Source organism: Paramisgurnus dabryanus, chromosome 1, assembly GCF_030506205.2.
Source record: "Paramisgurnus dabryanus chromosome 1, PD_genome_1.1, whole genome shotgun sequence".
Classification (NCBI taxonomy): domain Eukaryota; kingdom Metazoa; phylum Chordata; class Actinopteri; order Cypriniformes; family Cobitidae; genus Paramisgurnus; species Paramisgurnus dabryanus.
In genome coordinates this window covers 189,896-211,530 of record NC_133337.1, presented here as the reverse complement: position 1 = coordinate 211,530, position 21,635 = coordinate 189,896, and the positions used below count along the sequence as shown (strand labels likewise).

General features: G+C 35.3%; 1 protein-coding gene across 3 annotated transcripts in view; it reads right to left on the bottom strand.

Moving 5' to 3' along the window:
* The window catches only part of srgap1b (SLIT-ROBO Rho GTPase activating protein 1b), a 97,929-nt gene that overhangs the window by 52,390 nt on the left and 23,904 nt on the right, over positions 1-21,635 (bottom strand). For all 3 annotated transcript variants that reach the window (XM_065265777.2, XM_073814914.1, XM_065265779.2), the window contains exons 3-7: positions 16,619-16,781; positions 14,066-14,128; positions 9,351-9,530; positions 7,163-7,291; positions 702-923 (exon numbers count right to left, since the gene is read on the bottom strand). In XM_065265777.2, the coding sequence (XP_065121849.1) occupies positions 702-923; positions 7,163-7,291; positions 9,351-9,530; positions 14,066-14,128; positions 16,619-16,781 (757 nt within the window). The remainder of the gene's footprint in view (positions 1-701; positions 924-7,162; positions 7,292-9,350; positions 9,531-14,065; positions 14,129-16,618; positions 16,782-21,635) is intronic.

Genomic DNA, 21,635 nt, shown 5'->3' with positions numbered 1-21,635 from the left:
AAGTGTAACATGTCTGTTTGTTTTTTGCTGCTATTATAATATCACAATTACGATTTATAGAACAGTTTAAATGTTGATTTATTTAAAATATGAATATATAATTTAGGAAAGGCATCCCTCACTAAAGGTTCATCATATGTGGGGGTCGCTGCAATTAAAACGTTTGAAAACCCCTGGTTTAGATAAACAAACAAAAATTTAAGATTCACTTTAAATATTTATTTTCATCAAAAATATAAACACACAAATTAAAGCCTCAGTTGTTAATAAAATGGTAACACTTTACAATAAGATTGTATTTGTTGAATTGAACATGTTTTTCAGCATTTATTAATCTTTAATATTAGTTAATGCAAATACATAGTTCCTTCTGCATTAAATAATGTTGACATTTACAACTTTTGATTTAAACAAATGTATTGGTAAATGCTGAAATTTACATAAAGTAAGAATAAAAAAGGCTGTAGAAGTGTTGTTCATTAGGTCATGTTAGGTAATACATTAAATAATGTTAACAAATACAACCTTACTGTTGTAAGTGTTACCAATAACAATGAAGCCCGAGCACGAAATCAGTTTTGCCAACAAATATCATTTAAGTATTAACCTTCAAGTCAAAGGGTTTAAATGTAATCAACAAACTGACACAGGCAATAATGCCTTTTTTGAATACATAGCTTGGACACTAGGTGGCACATCACCTGGTCTCCCATGTGTGGCTGAAAGGTAAAGCGTGCAGGAGGGGTGAACGATGTCGGGTGAGTTTCCATAAACCGCTGGCGATCATTACTGGGGTCCAGCCCCTCCACAGCCCCCTCCAAAATATCTAGGCCCTCATGCCGAGAGGTTTCCAGACTGTATTCTGCTGACAGGTAGGTCCGTAACGCTCGACTGAGGCCCGCATGGTACCCCAAGTCACAACACTGTTAAAATATACACATATGCAGGTTTACCATATAGTATGGATTTGTGTAGGGGTGTCAATCAAAATGATTGACAGATAAAAGTGTTTATCTACAAATTACCTCTACAGCTTTTGGTATCAGGGTTCATTTAAAGGGAATTTATCCAGGCTTTACTGTATCATACTTGTATCTTCCCACCCCCTCTCTTTTTTCTGCCCACCCACATGACAGTAATTCTCCTGCCGCCTTTTTCTCAGCGTGAGCAGATTCAACCTCCGTGAAGGTCAAAAAGACACAGACAGATATTGCTGACCGTGGTCAGCCTGTTGCAGAGTTTAATGAGCAAAACAGAAGACACAGCAAACCGTGGAGCTGGAGTAATGTGTGTGAGGAATATTGTCTCAATGTGACTATCAATTGTATTTGACCCACTTCACACCCAATACAATCTTACACAATGTGTTTTTAAAGAATCTACTGTGTACACTGTGCACAGCATTTTTTTGTATGTGTACAACTAAATGACCTACTACATGTGCATTGTACAGTCTCTATCTCACAATGCAATGCACTCCTAATCCATTTTGAGTGAGAAAAAAATTGGATGAAATGTTAACTGTAATTTCTAAATACCCACTCATTGATTAATTATTTCATCAGACTGCCTAGAGATCATTTTTAACAAAGAATTGATGTATATATGTGGTCAAGGGTGTTGCTTCTGGGGACGGGAGAGGTAACTTCCCCATAAAGTTAGCAATCACAACCCTCCCAATATATATACATGATCAATGAAAATGTATGTTCAGTTTACACCTCAACCACCCCATGTTCAGGGATGCACCAATACAAAATATCTGTGCCGATAACAATATTCGATTGCACAAAATGACATCTGCAGATACCAATAGTTTTTCTTGTTTCAAGTTGCAAAATCCTAAAGTATAAAGCATACAAAATGAAATTTTATAAACAATCGGCCAATGTCTGATAGCGGGAAAATTTGGTTTTGCTGATACCATTTATATGCCGCTACATTGTTACACCCCTAATTAGCTTCTCAATGAATTACGGTAAAATGCCACTACATCCAAATCCAGAGGGCGCTTGTGCAGAAACAATCGGCCAATGTCTGATAGCGGGAAAATTTGGTTTTGCTGATACCATTTATATGCCGCTACATTGTTACACCCCTAATTAGCACCAAACTCAATATGGGTCGCAGAAGAACCATTTACACATGCATCTCCAGGAATTGGCTAAAGCATATATTTTTATAATATAAATTTCTTTAGCTGACGCTTTTATCCAAAGTGACTTACATTTGCTATATTTGTCAGATTGCTATACGCTATATGCACTCCTCTGGAGCAACTAGGGGTGAAGTGTCTTGCTCAGGGACACAATGGTGTGTCACATTGGATTCGAACCCGGGTCTCTCACACCAAAGGCGTGTGTCTTATCCACTGCGCCACCACCACCCCCATATATTTATATTTCTGTTCTTCAAACATGTGTTGCTTTTTCAAATGCATGTTATAAACGACTCAAACTAACAGTAATTTTAGATTGATAAGGACTTAAAAACTGTTGTAAATGAAATAGCTGTGCATATCAGCTGTCACTGTGCAACTCAGAATATTATCGGTCAAGTATTATTAATGTATGTCGGCATTTATCATCGCATCCCTACCCCTAGTTTATAGTATGGTGTACAGTGCATATAAAAAGTCTTACACACCCCTGTTAAAATGGCAGGTTTTTGTGATTAAAAAAATTAAACCAAAATAAATCACGTCAGAACCTGTTCTACCTTTATTGTTAAATTGCAACCTATATATTCAAGTGAATAACAATAGGAATCATTTAGGGGGAAAATAAAAAATGTACAACTACCTTGTTGCATTCTCTTGCACACTCTTTGACAATAGGGTTTGTTGCAGTGTGCAGAATCAACCAATCACATTCAGACAAAACTTTGAGACTTCTGCAGAATTTCAACTTTCAGCATGACAGCGACCCGAAGCACACCTCCATACAACAAAGGAATGGATTCACCAAAACAATATCAAGTTTTTGGGTTGGCCCAGCCAAATTCCAGATCTAAATCCCATCGAAATGTTAAGAGGTGATCTGAAAAGGGCTGTGCAAAATATTGCAAAGTCAATATATTTATTAAGATTACATGTTGTGATAAAATCTAAAGATGCTTCAACTAGTTTAGGGGTGTGCACACTTATGCAACCTGGTTATTGTACTTTTTACTTGCCATTTTATTCACCCCAAAATGTTTCTTATTGTTATTTTCTTTAGAGATTGGAATTTCAGAATAAAGGTGGAACAGATTCTAACACGATTCCTCTTGTTTTTTTATTTATTATTATTATATTATTATTATTATTTTGCAAACCGACAATTACAATATTTACAGATTAGAAATGAAATGCAAAATACAAATGCATAGATCCACAAAACAAACATAACAACCAGCAAGAAATGTGAGTGTGTGGTGTGTGTGTGTGTGTGTGTGTGTGTGTGTGTGTGTGTGTGTGTGTGTGTGTGTGTGTGTGTATAACTGTAAATGTAATTGTATTTAAGAGTGGAAAAATTTTGAATAAAGGAGAATAAGTACAACAGACATAATTAGATGTAAATAAATCAACAAAATGGATAAGGAGGGTGATGATAACAATAATAATCATAATAATAATAGGAATGTCAACAACAACAATAATAATAATGAAAAATTATATTAATATGAAATGACAGATAGCAATAATAGTAATGATAGACAAATAAACAAAAATACTAATTTCATCCGGACTTAGGGGGAGAGTGAAGGATCATGAAGAAGATAAAAAAATCATATAAATAATAAGTAATAGTAGTAGTAATAGCAATAATAATATTAATTAAATAAATAAGTAAATAAATAAATAATAGTAATATTGATAATGGTAATCTTAATATAATATCAATAATATAAATGATAATGGTAAATGTAATAGGGATGATGAGTAGTAATAATATTAATAATGATAGTATTGACAATGGTATTAATAATGGTATATTAATGATAATATTAATGCAGATATTAATAATAATGTGTTATAAAACTGCCTCTGACCCCCTCATGGCCATGGCATAGGAAAGACCCCTGCCAATGTCATGTTTTAATAAACTGTCCCGGTTAGGTTCCGCGGGGCACAGGGCCCCAAAATCCATCCCCAGGCTGACCCACACACATGCCCCCGCTTATCCTGTCTGTGTTTGGTTTTTTTCCTTTCATCATTATACTCAGGGTGCGATTTGTGAAAAAAACAGAGGGGGGGATGTTTTCAGAGGCGTCGATTTCGGCGACGGTGGGTACTCACCATATTTCGTCATGAGTTATTTTGAACCCACCACTAGTTTTTACTTTTTTGACTGTTTTCAGTGGTTATGAAGAGCAATATGAGAGAGAAATTTGGTAATCATTGTCCGACCTAACAAAAATCCATTATAATATATTTTTTTTATATATATTTCTAATTAAAATATTTCTAATATTCAGAAATGCGCTCTCCGCTCACGAGCTCTGATCGGAACAAACCCGAACCTCACTGTCTGCTGAACTTGCGCAGAAACATCAAAATAACCAGCTTTTTAAAATGGTTTTAAACTAAACATTTAGACTATTTTAGCGCAAATTATATAAAAAAAATTATTTTTTATCATTCTTGACATAATGCGTCTGTTCACAGCACATTTCAAAACATTTTAATTCATAAAAAGAAATCATGAGAACATTAACTTCATCACTGCATTTGCAGGAATTGTAAAAAAATTCTTAACTCATGAAGCAGCCTAACGCAATATTTTTACACTAATAGTTTATCTTTCCCCACACATATGAACTGTGATCATGCACAACGAAAAAACACGCAAGAATTAAATCTTGAATGGAAAAACTGTATGGCACAACGTAGTGTCAACTTAAACATATATGAACAATGTATTGATTGCAAAGTTAAACCATAACAGTAGAAACAGCTTTACTGCTGCTTTTAAAGTAATAACATTAACTTTACACCGCAATGCTGAGCTACAGTGAAATGATAGAAAAGACAGATGCATTATGTCAATTAGCCTCATTTGCGCAAACTGGACGCGCCCGCGCCTCGCTAAACGCCTCATCTGCATTTATCATGTGTCACTTCTGCCATTCTCAGTGGTGTGACTGGGACACTTACTCTGCTTGTCATCATAAACAGATTATCAGATTGTGATGTTTATTCTCGCTTTATTAATATGCGGATGAATATGCTGCCTTCCATCGTTTCGACACACAGCTCCATAACCATCTCGCATGTGTTGATAGGCTTTTACTCGTGAGGTGTAACCGGGTCTGTAACCAATCAGGTAGCGCCGTGGGCGGGACATTGAGCAAGTCTTCAGAGTGGTGAATACAGAGAGGCTGCGCGGCAGCTGTATCAGAGCCAGCCAAAGCAGCGCATTTTAAAACAAAATTGACTTTATTCAAACCACGGATCCGTGATAAGTTTTGTGATCCGTCTCGCCACTAGTGTAGTAGCACTGATCACTTTGAGGGGGGGATAAATTTATCCCCACCGGGGATAAAAATTATTAAGCAGAGGCAGGGATACATTGACCAGAAAGGGGGAAATCCCACGCATCCCCCCCAGCAAATGCATGGAATCAACCCGGTGTAAATCCGAGGACGCCACGCACACGCTTTTACTTACCCTATGTGTTGTTGTTTTTTTGTTGTTGTTTTTTTGCTTAAATTTTTTCTATTTTTAAAGCTTGAAATGAATGTCTGTGTGCACTCCATCTAATATGTGATGCATTAAAATAGCGAGACATTTGAGGAGTCAGCCGTAGACAAGAAATCAAGAGGACGAACTAGAGAACGAAAGGCCAAGGTCCCTGGCCCCACATCACCCCCACTCACAAATAATCAGGGTCGCACAATGCAGGGACTGATATGCCATAGCCAACAATGGATCAGAAACAGTGAAAAAAAAGAGAAAGAGAGAGATTTGAATATAATCTAATAAGTATTTTATATATATTTGATATCAGTCCGATTTGCTATCTCTTCCTGACCCCCCTCCCCTCATTCATGTGTGACTATTGATGGTGTATCATTGAGGATGGTTTCAGACAAAGAGGGTCAGTAGATTCAAGACTGTTCGAAGTTAAGGAGAGATGACCAAGAGGGATGTAATTCTGATGTATTATTTTGAGTGAAGATAGACAAGTTTTCCATGGAGCTGTACTATATTAGTAAATTTTTCCAAGTTGCAATGTGTATGGTGTTCCTTGATTTCCAGTTCATGAGGATAGTTTTCTTGGCGATAGTTAGAGCCACTAGAAGTAATTGAGTGTTTATACTATTTAGATTAATTATAGATATGTCATTCCTCTTGGTTTTAATTTTTTACATCACAAAAACCTGCAATTTCAACAGGGGTGTGTAAACTTTGTATATGCCCTGTATCTAATAGTGAAAATAATATATATTACACAGAATCAGAAAAAAATAAAAAGAAACATAATATATTATTATTGGATGCTGTTCCAATTCTCATTTTATTTTACATTAGATAACATTTATTTCTAAAGCTGCACTCCTTAACTTTCGTCTAAATCACAATCTCTGTTTTCTAACTTGCAGATTACTGTACGTACTTATCTTTATGGGTTAAAGTTAAATTATGTCAAAGTGACATTTCCCACATAATCATCCCTGAAGCTCAACTAAATCATTATTACAAGCTGTTGTGAATTGGGTTTTGAACACTGTTTTTTGTGTATTTCCTTAATAACGGAGTATAAAAAAATGCAGTTGTAACATTTAAAGGAATCATATATGTTATTGAAATACGCCCTGTACCAAACCCAAAAGCTCAGCAGAAAGGCAAGACATTGTTTGATATATAGTACTGTATAAATGATATACATCCATCATGCAGCATTATATACATCGCAAGCATTTCATTCCTACAGTAACAGAGTCTCTGTTCGTGCTATTGTTTCACAATGTGCTAATGTGTGTTTGTAATTATACCGATTTAATCTTCCAGTTACAGTGTGAGTTTGTCTTTAATTAAAAGCAGTGGAGGCTTTCTTAAAGAATGATTATAAATCAGGACAACACTTCATTACTCTGCTTGCTGAAAAGCAAATGATTGCAACAGTAACAGTAGCAATATCCTGTTGTCGATTCACAGCGACCCAAATCGGATACTCACGTCAGTCAAATGCGACAGGTCGTTGATGTAATATTTAAACAGGGAGGCGTTTGTGGCCTCCAAGGTCAACAGATACTCGTTCCGAGCCTTCATAACCTTCAGTTTGTTCTCCGAGTACTTGGCTTGGCGCTGGAGAAAACGAAAGAGAGGATGTTTGAAGGACAAAGTGTTGAGAAAGTGCTGTATCCACATCAGAGCAAAAGATAAAATGGTTTTATTGACTGAATATTGATGGGCTTTGTTTCTAATGTCGGTGTGTTAGCACAATGACACTCAGCTTGGCTATGCTGCTGCATCTCTGTGATTTATAATTGCTTCTTTAATTAAAGCTCCTCGGCTGTTGGTAAAAACCCACAGATATTTCACAGCAACGTTATCATTAAATCAAGCAACAAATCCTATAATACAGGGTTTTCGACCTTTATGGACCCAGAAACTCCCTTTATTGCCGTACTCAACAGTGAGCATTCACACTGTCAGAAAAATTGTCAAATAATGGTCCCAAGCTGTCACTCTGGCAGAACTTTCAAAAAGTACACATTTGCACCTAGAGTTCATATTAGTGATTCAGATGTACAAATTGGTACAAAATATAGGCATATATATACCTAAATGTTATATATTAGGACTTAAAACGGTTTAGTAACGGCCATTTATTTCTGTGAAAGGATCAGTACGATAAGTACATTATTTTTGTGATTTGTTGAGAAATCAGCTAAATGAATAACATTTTTTTTAAATTAAGCCTAACTGATGTGATATTAGTGCATTTAGAAAAAAATTATGTCCAATGTTTCTGCAAACAACTTGCAATACATAAAAAAGGGGAAAGGGGTCTCATAACACTGTTGACTTAGTCTATTGGGATATTTTGGCTGCCCTTACTGTCATATATAGTAAAAATTGCTCATACGAACCTCTTCTCCTCCATATGTTATAAAAGAGAAATAGATGTACTACAAAACCAAAGTGAACACGCTGTCTGTCATGCGGGTATTTTACTGAAAATGTAAAATGCTGGTTTTGTTGGTGTATAAACTGTTTGTCTATCTTATACTAGATTAAAAAAAACTATCAATGGTTGGCATTTACAGCTCTAAAATGAAGCTTCTTTCCCAGATCCCAACTGATACACTGAGATACTATAAATACATCTTGTTTTAATCACACATGCTGTACCTGTGATTTACTGGAACGGGTTCAAAAATGTACATTTGGAAAGCACAGACAATAAGGTTCAAATGTTTAAGGATTTTTATTTAACTGAAATGCAATAATAACGCATTACATTTGACATTTTTATGCATTTGGCAGAAACTTTTATCCAAAGTGACATTACAAGGTATACATTTTATGAAGTTTATTTAACTAAGTTCGGGAGGAGCATGGTCATCATGTAATCCAACCAATCAGCACAAAACATGCCTATAAATAGCAGTCCCTCTGTCCCATGAAAGTTTTACCAAGTTTATTTTTACACATTGTCGCACTTTCTTACACGTCGCTGTGTGGGCTCTCCATTCGTAGGCCGTGGGGAATTCTCTTTCAGTATTTTAAGGCTTGCCCCTTCGAATTGCTGGTCAAGCCCCATCACTTATTTTCGTACATTTACATTCGACTGCAACAGGACCTACCTTTAATGTTGCAAGCATCTCCACTAAAGCTCCCATCTGATGCTGTGAGGGTCCTCCTAGTCGGACGCCTAACTTTTTGCTCTTTTAAACCCTATTTTTAAGCATTCACGTTTGACTGAGCTATAAAGGAACACTCATTAAATTAATTATACAGTAGTTCCTACAAAATTATTTAAAATGTATAATTTGGAACATTTAAGCATAACTAAAATTTATTAAATGCACCCATTTTTCATGAGCTGAACTCAAAGCCTATTTCTCTCAAATATTGTTCACAACTTTGTCTAAATCTGTGTTTGTGAGCACTTTTCCTTTGCCGAGATAATCCGTCCACCTCACAGGTTTGGCATATCAAGATGCTGAATAGACAGCATGACTATTGCACAGGTGTGCCTTAGGCTGGCCACAATAAAAGGCCACTTTAAAATGAAACACTTTTGAAATTAAGATGACTGTCAAAAACTGTCTACCTGAAACCCCCCTAAATTGAATGCAATGTGACGCTTTAAATAAAACCATCTGGCAAATGCATAAATGTAAGATGTTGAACTTACCTTTTCTTTCATCTTTTGGATCTTACGGGCAGCGTTTCGTCGTTGGTGGCGATCTTCTGTGCGCAGGCTAAAGACAGCCTCACCCCCTCGACCCTGTCGTTCACCCTGCTTCTCTGCTTCCTTTAGCTTATTCTCTGCACTGAGAGTCTCACTGTGATACATGTGATATGTCTTCATCACCTGTATGGGGCAGAGCAGCCACAAAACTACATTACCCACAATCCCAAAAGCTCATATTGTATGTGACCCTGGACCACAACACCTTTGAACTGGCACATATATATTTAAAGCAATAGCCAAAAGTACATTGTATGGGTCAAAATTACAGTTTTTTCTTTTATGCCAAGAATCACGTAAATATCATGTTTTATGAAGATATTTTTGTATATTTCCTACCATAAATCTATCAAAACCTTTATTTTTGTAAGTGGACGGAGTTGCTAAGGACTTTACTTAGACAACTTTAAAAGCAATTTTCTCAATATTTAGATTCTTTTTGCACCCTTAGATTCCAGATTTTCGAAAAAATCTCAGACAAATATTGGCATATCCTAAGAATCCATACATCACTGTAAGACCTTATTATTATTATATTATTATTATTATTAAGCTTTCAGCTGATGCATAAATCTTTATTTCGAAAAAATCAACATTTATGACTGGTTTTGTGGTCCAGGGTCAAATATCTGGTAACTAAGAGAACCAATGATTCAACATGTTCAAAAGCTTCTTAAAAACATGTACTGAATGAATACACATTCTGTCTTTTTAATTGTCATTGTATGTTTGAATGCATGAGTGTGCATGCGCAAACATTTGTAAGAAAACGTACAGAAACTTTGCTCTATCAATTTGCATCTAGTTTCACTCTGCTGTAACTTTTGTTATGTGACTAGACTGTAAGTGCATGCTCCTCATGTTAGCCGTAAGCATGGCTGACAGAACTAATGTGTGTTGCGTGTTTTTATTTCAAACAGTTCATTTATTCAAGAAGCTTTTGATTTCAGCCCTGTCGAAGATCCTCACATTCAGGTTAGATGATTAGCACACAAAAACACTGCAGTTACAGACAGATATACACATATAACATCCTAGTCGACAAGACCACCACTGCTGGTCTCCAGTAGAGGCTGACATTTTTTCGGGAATCCCGCGGGTCCTGTGGGTCCCGCGGGATTCCCGTGGGATCGGGAACAAAATCACTATTAATCACGGGATTGGGACGGGACAGGAAAAAATGTCAGCGGGAGTGGACGGGACTGGGATCGTAATAAAACTATGATACCCAACTTTATACACAAATATGCAGTTTCTATAAATAAACTTAGTTAATATATTGTGTGCGTGCGTGCCTGTGTGTGTGTTTGCATGTGTAAGAAAGGTTGCATGAATGTTCACGGATGCGTCTCCCTGGTGCATAAGCGCTCCAACGCAGCCTGAGCGCTAATGAGAAAAGGGAACAGCAGCAAAGAGTATAGCGGCTCTGATCAAACGGAGAGATAAGTGTGTGACAAGAGTTGTGTTCCTGCTGTTTGGATAGTTTCTGTGCTTTATTGTGTGCGTCAGTGCCGAATAGTAAGTTTTTTCTTGTTGTCTTTAAATTAGCAGCAAGATTACCGCGTCTTTTATGTTATATTGTCAGTTATCATTCATCATGTAAATGAAGCTGTTAGATAGCGCGAATCTTCTCATTAATAGTCATGGTACCCAGTTTATATTTGTGTTAGTTTATCTTGTACATATTTATTCAGTATTGTTTCCTTATATTGGAGATTGTATAGTTCTAATACTTATACAGTTATTTAACAATTCTAACAAATATAGTTATTTACTGTATGTGTTATCTGATACATGTGCTAGTCACATTTTAGAACATATGACACCATTTCGCGGTATCTTGTATATTTTTGCATATTTTGAACTTAATTACAGCTGTTAATGCTGGTTATTTAAACAAATGTATATCTTGTAATGTTCTTTCATAAGGCTTTTATTCTTGTTTATTATTTGTTGTTGCAGAACCACACAAACACAGATACTAAAGTGCATATTAATGGAAGGTTTTATGCCCATACTGCAACTGTGAATTAAACACCCATAATCCAATTATTCGTCTGGTTCTTGTGTTCTGGACTCCAGACTTTGGGTTTATTAAACTATTGTAGACATGGAGTGAACTATGTTTTGTTTTTCTTTTATTTGCTGTATTCCATTTTCTGGAGAAAATCTAGAAACCGGCTCAGCCTCAGCAGCTGGTCCAAAACAGGATGGAGAGCAGATTAAATCAAATTCTTTGTATGAACTAAACACTAGTTGATGAAAAAAATATATGGGAGCGATACAGGAGCGGGAGTCAGTTTAAACAGGAGCGGGATGGGAGTGGGAGTCAATTTACCAGGAGTGGGATGGGATGGGATGGGATTATTTTTTAAACTTTGGTCTGGGAGTGGGACGGGACAAGATTTATTTCTATGGGAGTGGGACGGGACAGGAGTGAAAATCCACTCCCGTGTCATCCTCTAGTCTCCAGCACATGTTCTGTTTTGGATGTGGGTTTCCAGTATGGGGTAATTGGTATTGCTCTTCCCCATTTAACAAGCAAAATCAGCATTATTCACAACCAGGACCAACAAGCGAAAATTACAAGCGGGTCTTGCCTGCTGGGCAAGTGAAAAAAAGACAAAATAAATACTGAAATTATAAAATACACTCTTAAGAAAAATGGTTCTTCAAAGGTTCTGAAATGATGGTAAAGGTTCTATATAGAACCATAGCTTACTGAAGAACCCTTTTTTCCCGAAATGGTTCTTTGTCTTGGCAAAAGGTTCTTTATTTCCCTCCTTTTTTGATTTTAAATTTAGTCAGTTATTTTCAAGCTGCCTCCTGATTATTTTCACCTGTAAAAGCTCTAAATCATCAGTCCTGCTGAACTGCCTGCAGACTAACAACACAAACAGGTAAGAGAGTAAAATAATCATCATTTACTGTTAAAAACATTTTGAAAATTGAAGTTTTGTGTGTTCTTATTGAAATTTATTTATTTTATAGCAGGTAAACTTTATACTGTAAGCTTCATTCCCTTTATAACAGGTAAGCTTCATACTTTTTTAAATGATATATTTAGAGGACTCTGCTTTAAGGCTTAGGATAATGATTTGTTAAAGTTTTAAAAAGTTAATACATGTATATTGTACATTAAGTTTATTAAACTAATTATCAGAAGAATGTGGTACAACATGTGTTTAGTTTTTTTATTGATATTTGGTATTTATTGATATTGAGTTTTCGAATGTGAGGTAATCTTTTTTATGCTGGGAGTGAAGGCAGTGCGTATGATCACTTGATATGAGAGACACATCCTGTTTTTAAAGGTGATGTATGCATGTTTCTTTCAATGCTGGCATTAAAAATAGTTATTTACTGTTTAAACATTTTGAAGATTGTGTGTGTGATCTTGTGGCACATTTACATGTTATAGCAGAATTACTTATTATTTTTGTCTATCTGTTGTAGGTGGATCATGAGTTAAGCTCTGCAGGTCGGCCATTGACTTGATAACAGTTGTTTATGTTTATTCAATTTATGAATAAATCTCTCGCCAACCATTCACCTATTTACTGACAAAACGGGTATCTTGAGCAGAATCATATTAAAACTTCTGTCAAATCATGTTTTACATACAGTATGTAAGCAAACTCCAGGCTAATATTAACTTGTTTTGTCTCTATGTCTTATCCTTTCTCCCATGTCCAACAGATCCAAATCTTGTATGATGATGACCACTGCAAGGTGAGGGGAATCTGTGATTAGAGTGTATAGACATAAAATGAAAGATGCTGTTTGACTTATAGGCATAAGGTGAGGGGAATCTGTGATTATCACAGCCTGCGTCTTAAGATCAACATAACAACAGCAGACCATCTCTTATCTTACTCTTATCTGACTAAATGTTCAACTTCATTGCCACAAAACAAAGAACATTGGATGAAGTATGTACTGTACAATGATCCAGCAAACAAAATAATATGGACTTTTTTGGCGGGATTCTACAAACATTGACACAATCCTGTTGACTTTTATATTTACAGTTAGTAATGTATTATTATCATCCAATTAATCTGTATTCTATGCCATTTATCAGTTTGTGCTAAAGTGTCTACATCTGTATGTAATGTCATAATATGTTAATATTCAGTATTTATTATCATTTGCATGTTTTGATGTCGCATATCATGATTTTAATTATTTCATGTTATTGTTGTCTATTTAGAATGATTGTCTTTGCCAAATTTTATTGTTCATTTATTTAATTTTGAAGCTGTTATTTAACATCCATATCTTATTTGAGTAGTGATTTGTTATATTGAGGTTCTATGTAGCACTTTTCAAGGCAAGGTTCTATATAGAACCATCTAAAAAAGGGTTCTATATAGTACCAAAGAGGGTGCTGCTATTGTTACGAGCTGAAGAACCCTTATTTGGTACTATATAGAACCATTTTTCTTAAGAGTGTAGGTAAATGAAAGACTGATGAAAGTGATACAGTCGAGCTACAGAGTGAGTGAGGGGAGTAAGATCTGGAGAGTGTTGATAATGGACCTGGTGAAATACGTATTGATGGAATGATAAAACCAGAAAGAGAAAACCACCACTGAACTGACAGGATAAAAATGTAATCCAAAAGAATATTGAGCAGATGATGAGAGCGAGCTCACCGTGTAAAGTTCATTAAGAATCTTCATCAGGTCTTCCTGCAGTTGGAAAATAATCTCTTTACTCTGTGAAGTAAAAAAAAAAATTAAATCTGAACAAGATGGACCAAAACAGAACTCATACTTACATTAAGATTTACAGAACCTGGGTCAATTCTGATAAGAAATGACATGAACTCTAAGTTTAATGCATGCTTTTGAAAATGAAATATTTAAAGGGGCCATGGCATGAACATTTAAATTTTTCCATGTTTAACCCTTAACTGTCACTGTTCCTCCTGAGGAACACCTGGCTTTACTTCAATATTTTGGATGTAAAAGTTATTGAATCATGACAAACTATATATCTTTGGAAAGGTCTAAGCCTCTAGAATACAGATATTTTCAGTGTTTTATAAAATAAATTATGTAGAGAGAGTAATTGATTCATTTATGATAAGAGTGCGCCTAAAACATTGATAATCCTGCTAAATGTCACTGTTCCGCCTACGAGACGCCTACTGTTGCTTTAGTTTTTTGCATATGAATTCATATCTAATCACGACAAACTGTATATCGTTTGAAAGCTCTAAGAGTGTAGTTTTCATATATCATCACCATTTTGGGGATAAAATTATGTTGTGAAAGTCAGTTTGTAAAAGGTCATGGGCCCATGGGTGGGGCCAACTTTTTTTACATATTTATAAGACTAAACCCCTACTCTAAACCTAAAAAATCATGACAAACCATATATCACTAGAAAGCTCTCAGAATGTAGTTTTCATATTTTAAGGTCATCTGATGATAGAAATAATGTAGTGACAGGTTTTTGTTACATGACCCCCCCCCCCATAGGAATGCATATAAAATGTATATATTTATAACACTATATCCTAGTATAAATCTTCAAAAATGTTGACAAACTATATATCACTGGAAAGCTCTAAGAATGTAGTTTTCATAATTTAAAACATTTTAGCAGTAATAATAATGCAGTAAGAGTAATTGAATAATTTGTGACAAGAGTATGCAGCAATCCGTTGACACCTAGTGGCCTTTGTTGGTAAAACAACTAAAAGAGTGACACAAACCACATTTTTTTGTGATTTTAACTTGAAATTTGGATCACAACTACTTGGGACTTATGGCTTCATGTTTACATTATTTCTTTTGTGAAACATTTACATTTTTATAATTTTATTTATAAAATTTTATTTATAAAATTAATATATACTGCATTTTTTTATTATTAAAAATACATTTAAACTGCTATAAAATTTAAATTTGGCTCTCCTTGTGATGTCCTAAGGAGCTCTTATTATAATAATACCTCCCCTTAGTCTGCACTATCCAACCACAGCACTGCCATTTAGTGCAGAGAGAAAGTAAAGAAAAAAATTGACAGCACAATCGAGTTTGAATTGCATCAAACCACCATCATTGTGATCAGTGTTTGCATTTCATCAGCTCATTTGCATTTTAAAGGACACACCCAAAACGGCACAATTTTGCTCACACCTACAAAGTGTCAGTTTTAACATGTTATAATAAATTATCTATATCGTATTTTAAGCTCAAACTTCACATGAGTATTCTGGGGACACCAAAGATTTATTTTACATCTTAAAGAAATTTGTGTGACATGTCCCCTTTAAATAAGGGCTTTAGTCAAGTTTGGGCATTTTTGAAATATTTCAAGCAGAGACAGAAAAAAACTATTAGGTCAACTAAAATATTTATTTTTTTCAGTCTGCTGGTCTTATATAACAGACGGGAATATATACAGACAAAAAAAACCCAGCTCAAGTCATTTTTTGTGATTTCATGTTTAAAACATAAATCATCCTACATAATATGAAGAACATACTGTGAAAATATAACTTTTAATATTGACTGACTAAAGTCATGTCATAGATTGAAATTAATGAGTACATTCAAACTTTGATGCTCCTAATCTCATACATTAGATCAGGGGTGCCCAAACTCGCTCCTGGAGGGCCGGTGTCCTGCAGAGTTTAGCTTCAACTTGTCTGTAAAACCTTAATTAGCTGCTTGATTCAGGTGTGATTGATTAAGGTTGAAGCTAAACTTTGCAGGATGCCGGGCCTCCAGAACAGAGTTTGGGCACACCTGCATTAGATTACGAGACTTTAGCCTGGATTTCACAGGCAGTATTGTAGTGGTACAGCACAATGAAAGACGGTAACAACATTACACTTTGATAAAATGACCAAAGGACAGATTAAGTCTCACTTATAAGTTGAGCTTTAGCAGACCTCTAATGGGTTTCACATTAAGTGTTGTCCACAAGATTAGCTTAAAGTTTTGCTGTGCGAAACAGGAAAATTCACTTTCTATAAATAAACGACCACTGTGTTGGACTGTGCAGAGCCAAACACAGCCTGTGATTGTAAATAATAAATGAGAAATACACACAAACTGCATTCATGCTTGGAAATGTACTTTTGTAGCAACATGAAAGTGTTATATAAAAAGTACATTAAAATTATAACATACTTTTTCATGTTATACTTTAACATTAAAATGCTCACAGAAAGCAGCCCCCCACGAGCTTACCTTCTTAAGCAGACGCATGTTATCCTCGCTGACATGCGTGAAGCGAGTGATGACGTTGTTGAGGTAAAGATCACTGAGAGTGGCGTGATCTTTACTCTCTCTCCTCACCTGGTTCAGCAGCAGGTACCAGCAGTTCACTGGAGACAGCAGATTCTGATCTTTCCTGTACCATAATACAAAGCGTATCCTAAATATCTTTAAAAATACAATATGTACCTGTAAATTTAAAAATATGTTGAAAAGTTTACAGGCAAAAATTTCGTAAACAAAGATTATTAGGAAAAACGTGTTAACATTTTAGTACACTTGCCATGTGTGTTTGGTGACAAAAAAGTCAATTAGCTCGTAAAACATGTTGTTTCTAACCTGTATGGATTAACTTTATCTGAAAAAACTTGGGATTTATTTCCCATATGGGGACTGAGGTTGTAGTACCTCACATTCTGCCCAACATTTCCTCAATAAAAAAAAGTCATAAGAGTTCGAAACAGCATGCAGACAAATCATTTATTTTTGAGCAAACTACTGGATCTACTTCAAATGAATAGCCACATTTTTGTCATTGAACTTGCTGTGTAGCCCCAGGATTGGCTGTCCATGCTGTCCAAATGCACTGCAAGACTTTGGTGGCAGATTCTACTAAATGGACTGAAGTCAAATACTTTGCTTTTGGTACAATTAAATAATTTTCCTCTAAATAATACAATGCAAAAAAAACCTTAAGATCTATACCGTAGATCCAACAAGAACTAAAAACACTCGAGAGGCTCATCTATAAAATCATCATAACAAATGACTCATAACTTAATAGCAACATATACTCCACAAATTAGTGACTTCTAAAACACACTCCACTTAAAAGTGAATCTACATTAGTTCATTTATTCACAATATATTTAATGTTTTATGTTTACATATGGGACATTGTCAATACAGTGAGGATATTATACATGGTTGTGTTTCCATTACCCTTAAAATTTTGCACATTTTAACACTCGCATGAGGTATTTTTTTAGGCAACTGGACAAGAAATATTTAACTGCAATGGAAACAGGTTTTTTGCCATTTACAGGTCATCTGACGTGCATAAAAGCAAAGATGGTCGCTCTTTAAAGATTCCAAAAAGTGTACTAATGTAAGTTATTTTAGTTTAATTTTAGTTGTATTTTTGCTTTAATAATACTTTAAGTTATTTTTAGTTTTCATGTTAATTTTAGTTTAAAGGTGCTGTAGAATGGAAAACTGTAGCTAGTTATAGATGAATAATAAGAGTTCTGTACATGGTATTGACATGGTAATATCGTGAGCCTCAAACACAATTGTTTCATCCTTGTTATGTAAACCTTGTGCATGCAGAAGACAGCTATCAACATAAACCAACTGTGACGTTACAGTTGCGATGTACACCCCAACATTAAATTGCAGATTAAGTGAAGTACAAATGTTGTAACAATACTAAAAACAAAGTTGTGACTGCTGAATTAATGCTATATGCTAACGTTTAGACTGAAGTTCTAATATTGACGTTACATACTGAAAAAAACACAAACTGACTCAGAAACATCCATCAACAATCAATCTCCAAACAATTGATCATTCCTCAAAATCTGTATCTTCGTCTGATACAGGCTCAAACATAAGGTCCGTTTACACACACACAGAGCTACTGAACTGACTGCTCTGTAAAACAACCAATCAGAACAGAGCTCAACATTATTATTCATGAACCTTTCAAATAAGGTAATTAGACCATCTCATTCTAAAGGCAAATTCTAGGGTTGTAAATGGACATGTTAAACCATCTCTGGATTTTTTTACTAAATAAAGTTACATACCTTCTATGTAGATATCAAAGAACAATTTAACATTGTTTTAATGCATTCTTTAGCACCTTTAATTTTTAGTAACCTGGAATTTTGTCATTTTTATTAGCTTTCATTTCTAAATGGGCGTGTCCGATGCCACTTTTGCTAATTTAAGGACTGGAAAAATGGTTTGTGCGCCGAGCGCACGGTCGAAAAGGGTTGTTTATATTCTTTTAATGAGTAATGGGAGTGTTTTGGGCGTAACGTGCAATAAACCAATCAGAGTCTTATCATCCCCTTTAAAAGCCAGTTGCGGTGGCGCGGTGTCTAATCCCTATTGTGTAGGTATTATGACAGAATTTTCAAAAACCCCAAAGCTTGAGAATTGAGAAAGTTATGATATTCTTAATATTAGAAATCAGTGGAAAAAATTATGTATGGATGTCTATGGAATGTGTGTGACTGAAATGCTGCTTATTCACATGTTTTTGCTAATAACTTTTTCATTTTATCAGATATTTGCATGAAATTTTTACAGAAGGTAGAATTTTGTTGGTACTTTCAAATTAAATTATAAACATTTACTGTTTTAGTTGGAATGGGCATCAGACCCATGGTAACCACGGTTTTTAGAACGATGCCTGCAGTGGAAGTTCTGACATGACGCTCACTGTAGTCTATTACCATAAACGTAATATTAAAATTTCTGCGATTTATTTAAATACAATCTCCTCCATAGAGGATCTCCTCCTTGTGGTGAGAGGTGGATATTGCATAACACACAATGTTACAGTCCCATCCAGGCGGAAACAGAATTAATACCTCAGAAATTCGGGCACGTGCCCGCGATTTCAGTATTGCTATATTTAGGTGATGACTTTGTAAACTGAAAAACTAAGCGGAGGAAGAAGACCTCCAGTTTAAGATTAATGTTTAATAATTGTGTTGTTTATCACACAATTGAAATTTTTTTGTTATTTTTTGGATTAAATCCTATAAAACCCGTTTTCTTTTAGTCGTGGAAGTAAAAATAGCAGGCTTTTAATTGCTGTAAATGTATGGCTATTCAATATCATCAAAAAATAATTTACAAGTATGTAAGAAAAGGTTTGTACTCTATAAATACTTTATTTGTAAAAAACAGGAGATAAAGAATTTACAAACGTGCCGAGTGCCGTTTCAGCACTCGGACAGCATTACTTAATGTTTCTCATCTCACCATATCCACAGGTACAGAGTCATCATATACAATAAATCCGTGGAGTGGCATTTAAAAAACATTTAAAAACAGATACATTTGTTTAAAGCAAAGCATTTATTTACTTACCAGGCTGCAGGTGAAGCAGCTCTTTACACCTTCTAACTTCTCATAATCAGTCCTCATTTATGTTAAGAGACTCAATAATAATAATAATCTTTTACATTTGAATGCTTTACTTTTTCATATTTAAAAGCTTTTTTGTGCTGATGCGTATCCATATATGTGATAAGCAAACCCGCGTTGTCGTCCCGTTTATAGGCACATATTTCTAACGCGCTCATTAAATAACAAAAACATATTGCGCCATTGACTTTAGACCAGGTTTTAGGGTCAATGGCGTAGTCTATTTTAGTTGCCTCAAAATAGCAACGCGCCAACAATGCGCCTGAACACACCTCGTTTTTAGATCAGAACGCCCATGGGCACAAAAATGGGCACAAACGCATTTGCTATTTAAACAACGTGGCGCTAAACGTGAAAATGATCATTGCGCTGGGTTGAAACTAACAAAGGACACTTGCGTCGCGCATTGCGCCGGGTGTATGATAGAGCCCATTTTGTTTCATTTGATAATTGTAGTGTCTGAACGTAAACTTATTTCACTTTTTGATAAGGCAACATTTCTTTATTATTATTTACTTCAAGTTAAAACTTAGGCCTATATTTTATTACATTTTCATTATCATGAAAGGATAAATGACACTGTAGTAGCATAACAGGATAATGGAAGCAATGTCAATTCACAAGTTTTCATTGTCATTTAGAGGATAGCCTATTGCAAGGGTTTTGTGCAAATATGAAATGGTAACCAGGTTAGTTTGGGTCTGTGTAGAGAAACCTAATTTTTACATAAATTTCTTTGGATTAAAGCATTTACTAAATGCAAAATGTAAATGTAATTTGTCCCGTCTGGCATGGACTCCACAAGTTTGTGCATAACATAATGATCCATGTTATCCCAGCATGGTTAGAAAATTTTATTTTTTAAGATCTTGTGTGCTTCTGTGGAGGCATGAAAGTCTGATATTGTGTACAAAGGTTTTAACCCGGATGTCTACAATGTGCAGAATATTAAATATATCTAATTAAGTTCATATAGTATTGCTGCTTCGTTTATTTTGGAGTAAAAAAATATTTGACAGATTTGCAATGTGTACAATAAGGTCTACAGAAGTTTTGGATTATTGGTGCACAAGATTAATATATTTTAGAGAGTAAAGGTGTTTTGAACATTTAACCACCTGGAGAGGTGATGTAAAAGACGCCATTTTGTTTCTAAGAGTTAATCTTCAATATAAGTAAAGACTGTACCGAAGACAATGGGAAGCCATTTTAGACCAAGAGAAGAATTTTTTTAGCAGCCAATGACTAATCACAAAGCTCAGCAGGCATCTGATGGGACAGCCCCATGAGGACCAAAACACTGACGGTGCCCAGCATGGTCAAAAAAATGCAACAGAAGAGAAACTGTAAAACTCTCTCTCTCTCTCTCTCTCTCTCTCTCTCTCTCTCTCTCTCTCTCTCTAGCTCTCTCTCGTTCATCCTTCACCTCTTAATTTTTTCAGCAGAATGTTATCTGCATTAATGAGATGGCAAATACACAGATGCCTGTAAATACCTGAACACACACACACACAACAGACATAAAAACAAATACAGCACACATAGCCATCGGCTCTCCTCTGCTATCCCCGACATAAAGGGACAGAGCATCATGTAAAATAATCCAGAAGATGCCTTTGCCCTCAAATCCACTGCAAAATGAAATCGAACAAAAATGTGTGAAGGACAATTTATTCTGAGGTGAACGTGAGGAAAGGAAACATGCAGACCAAATTATATTTCAAACCTTTTAGAGTGCTATACACCAGCAAGATCTTAAGATCAACAAACCATCTGTTGCTGGCTGTTCCAAAATCCAAAAAGAAGGCTAAAGGGTATCGGGCATTCT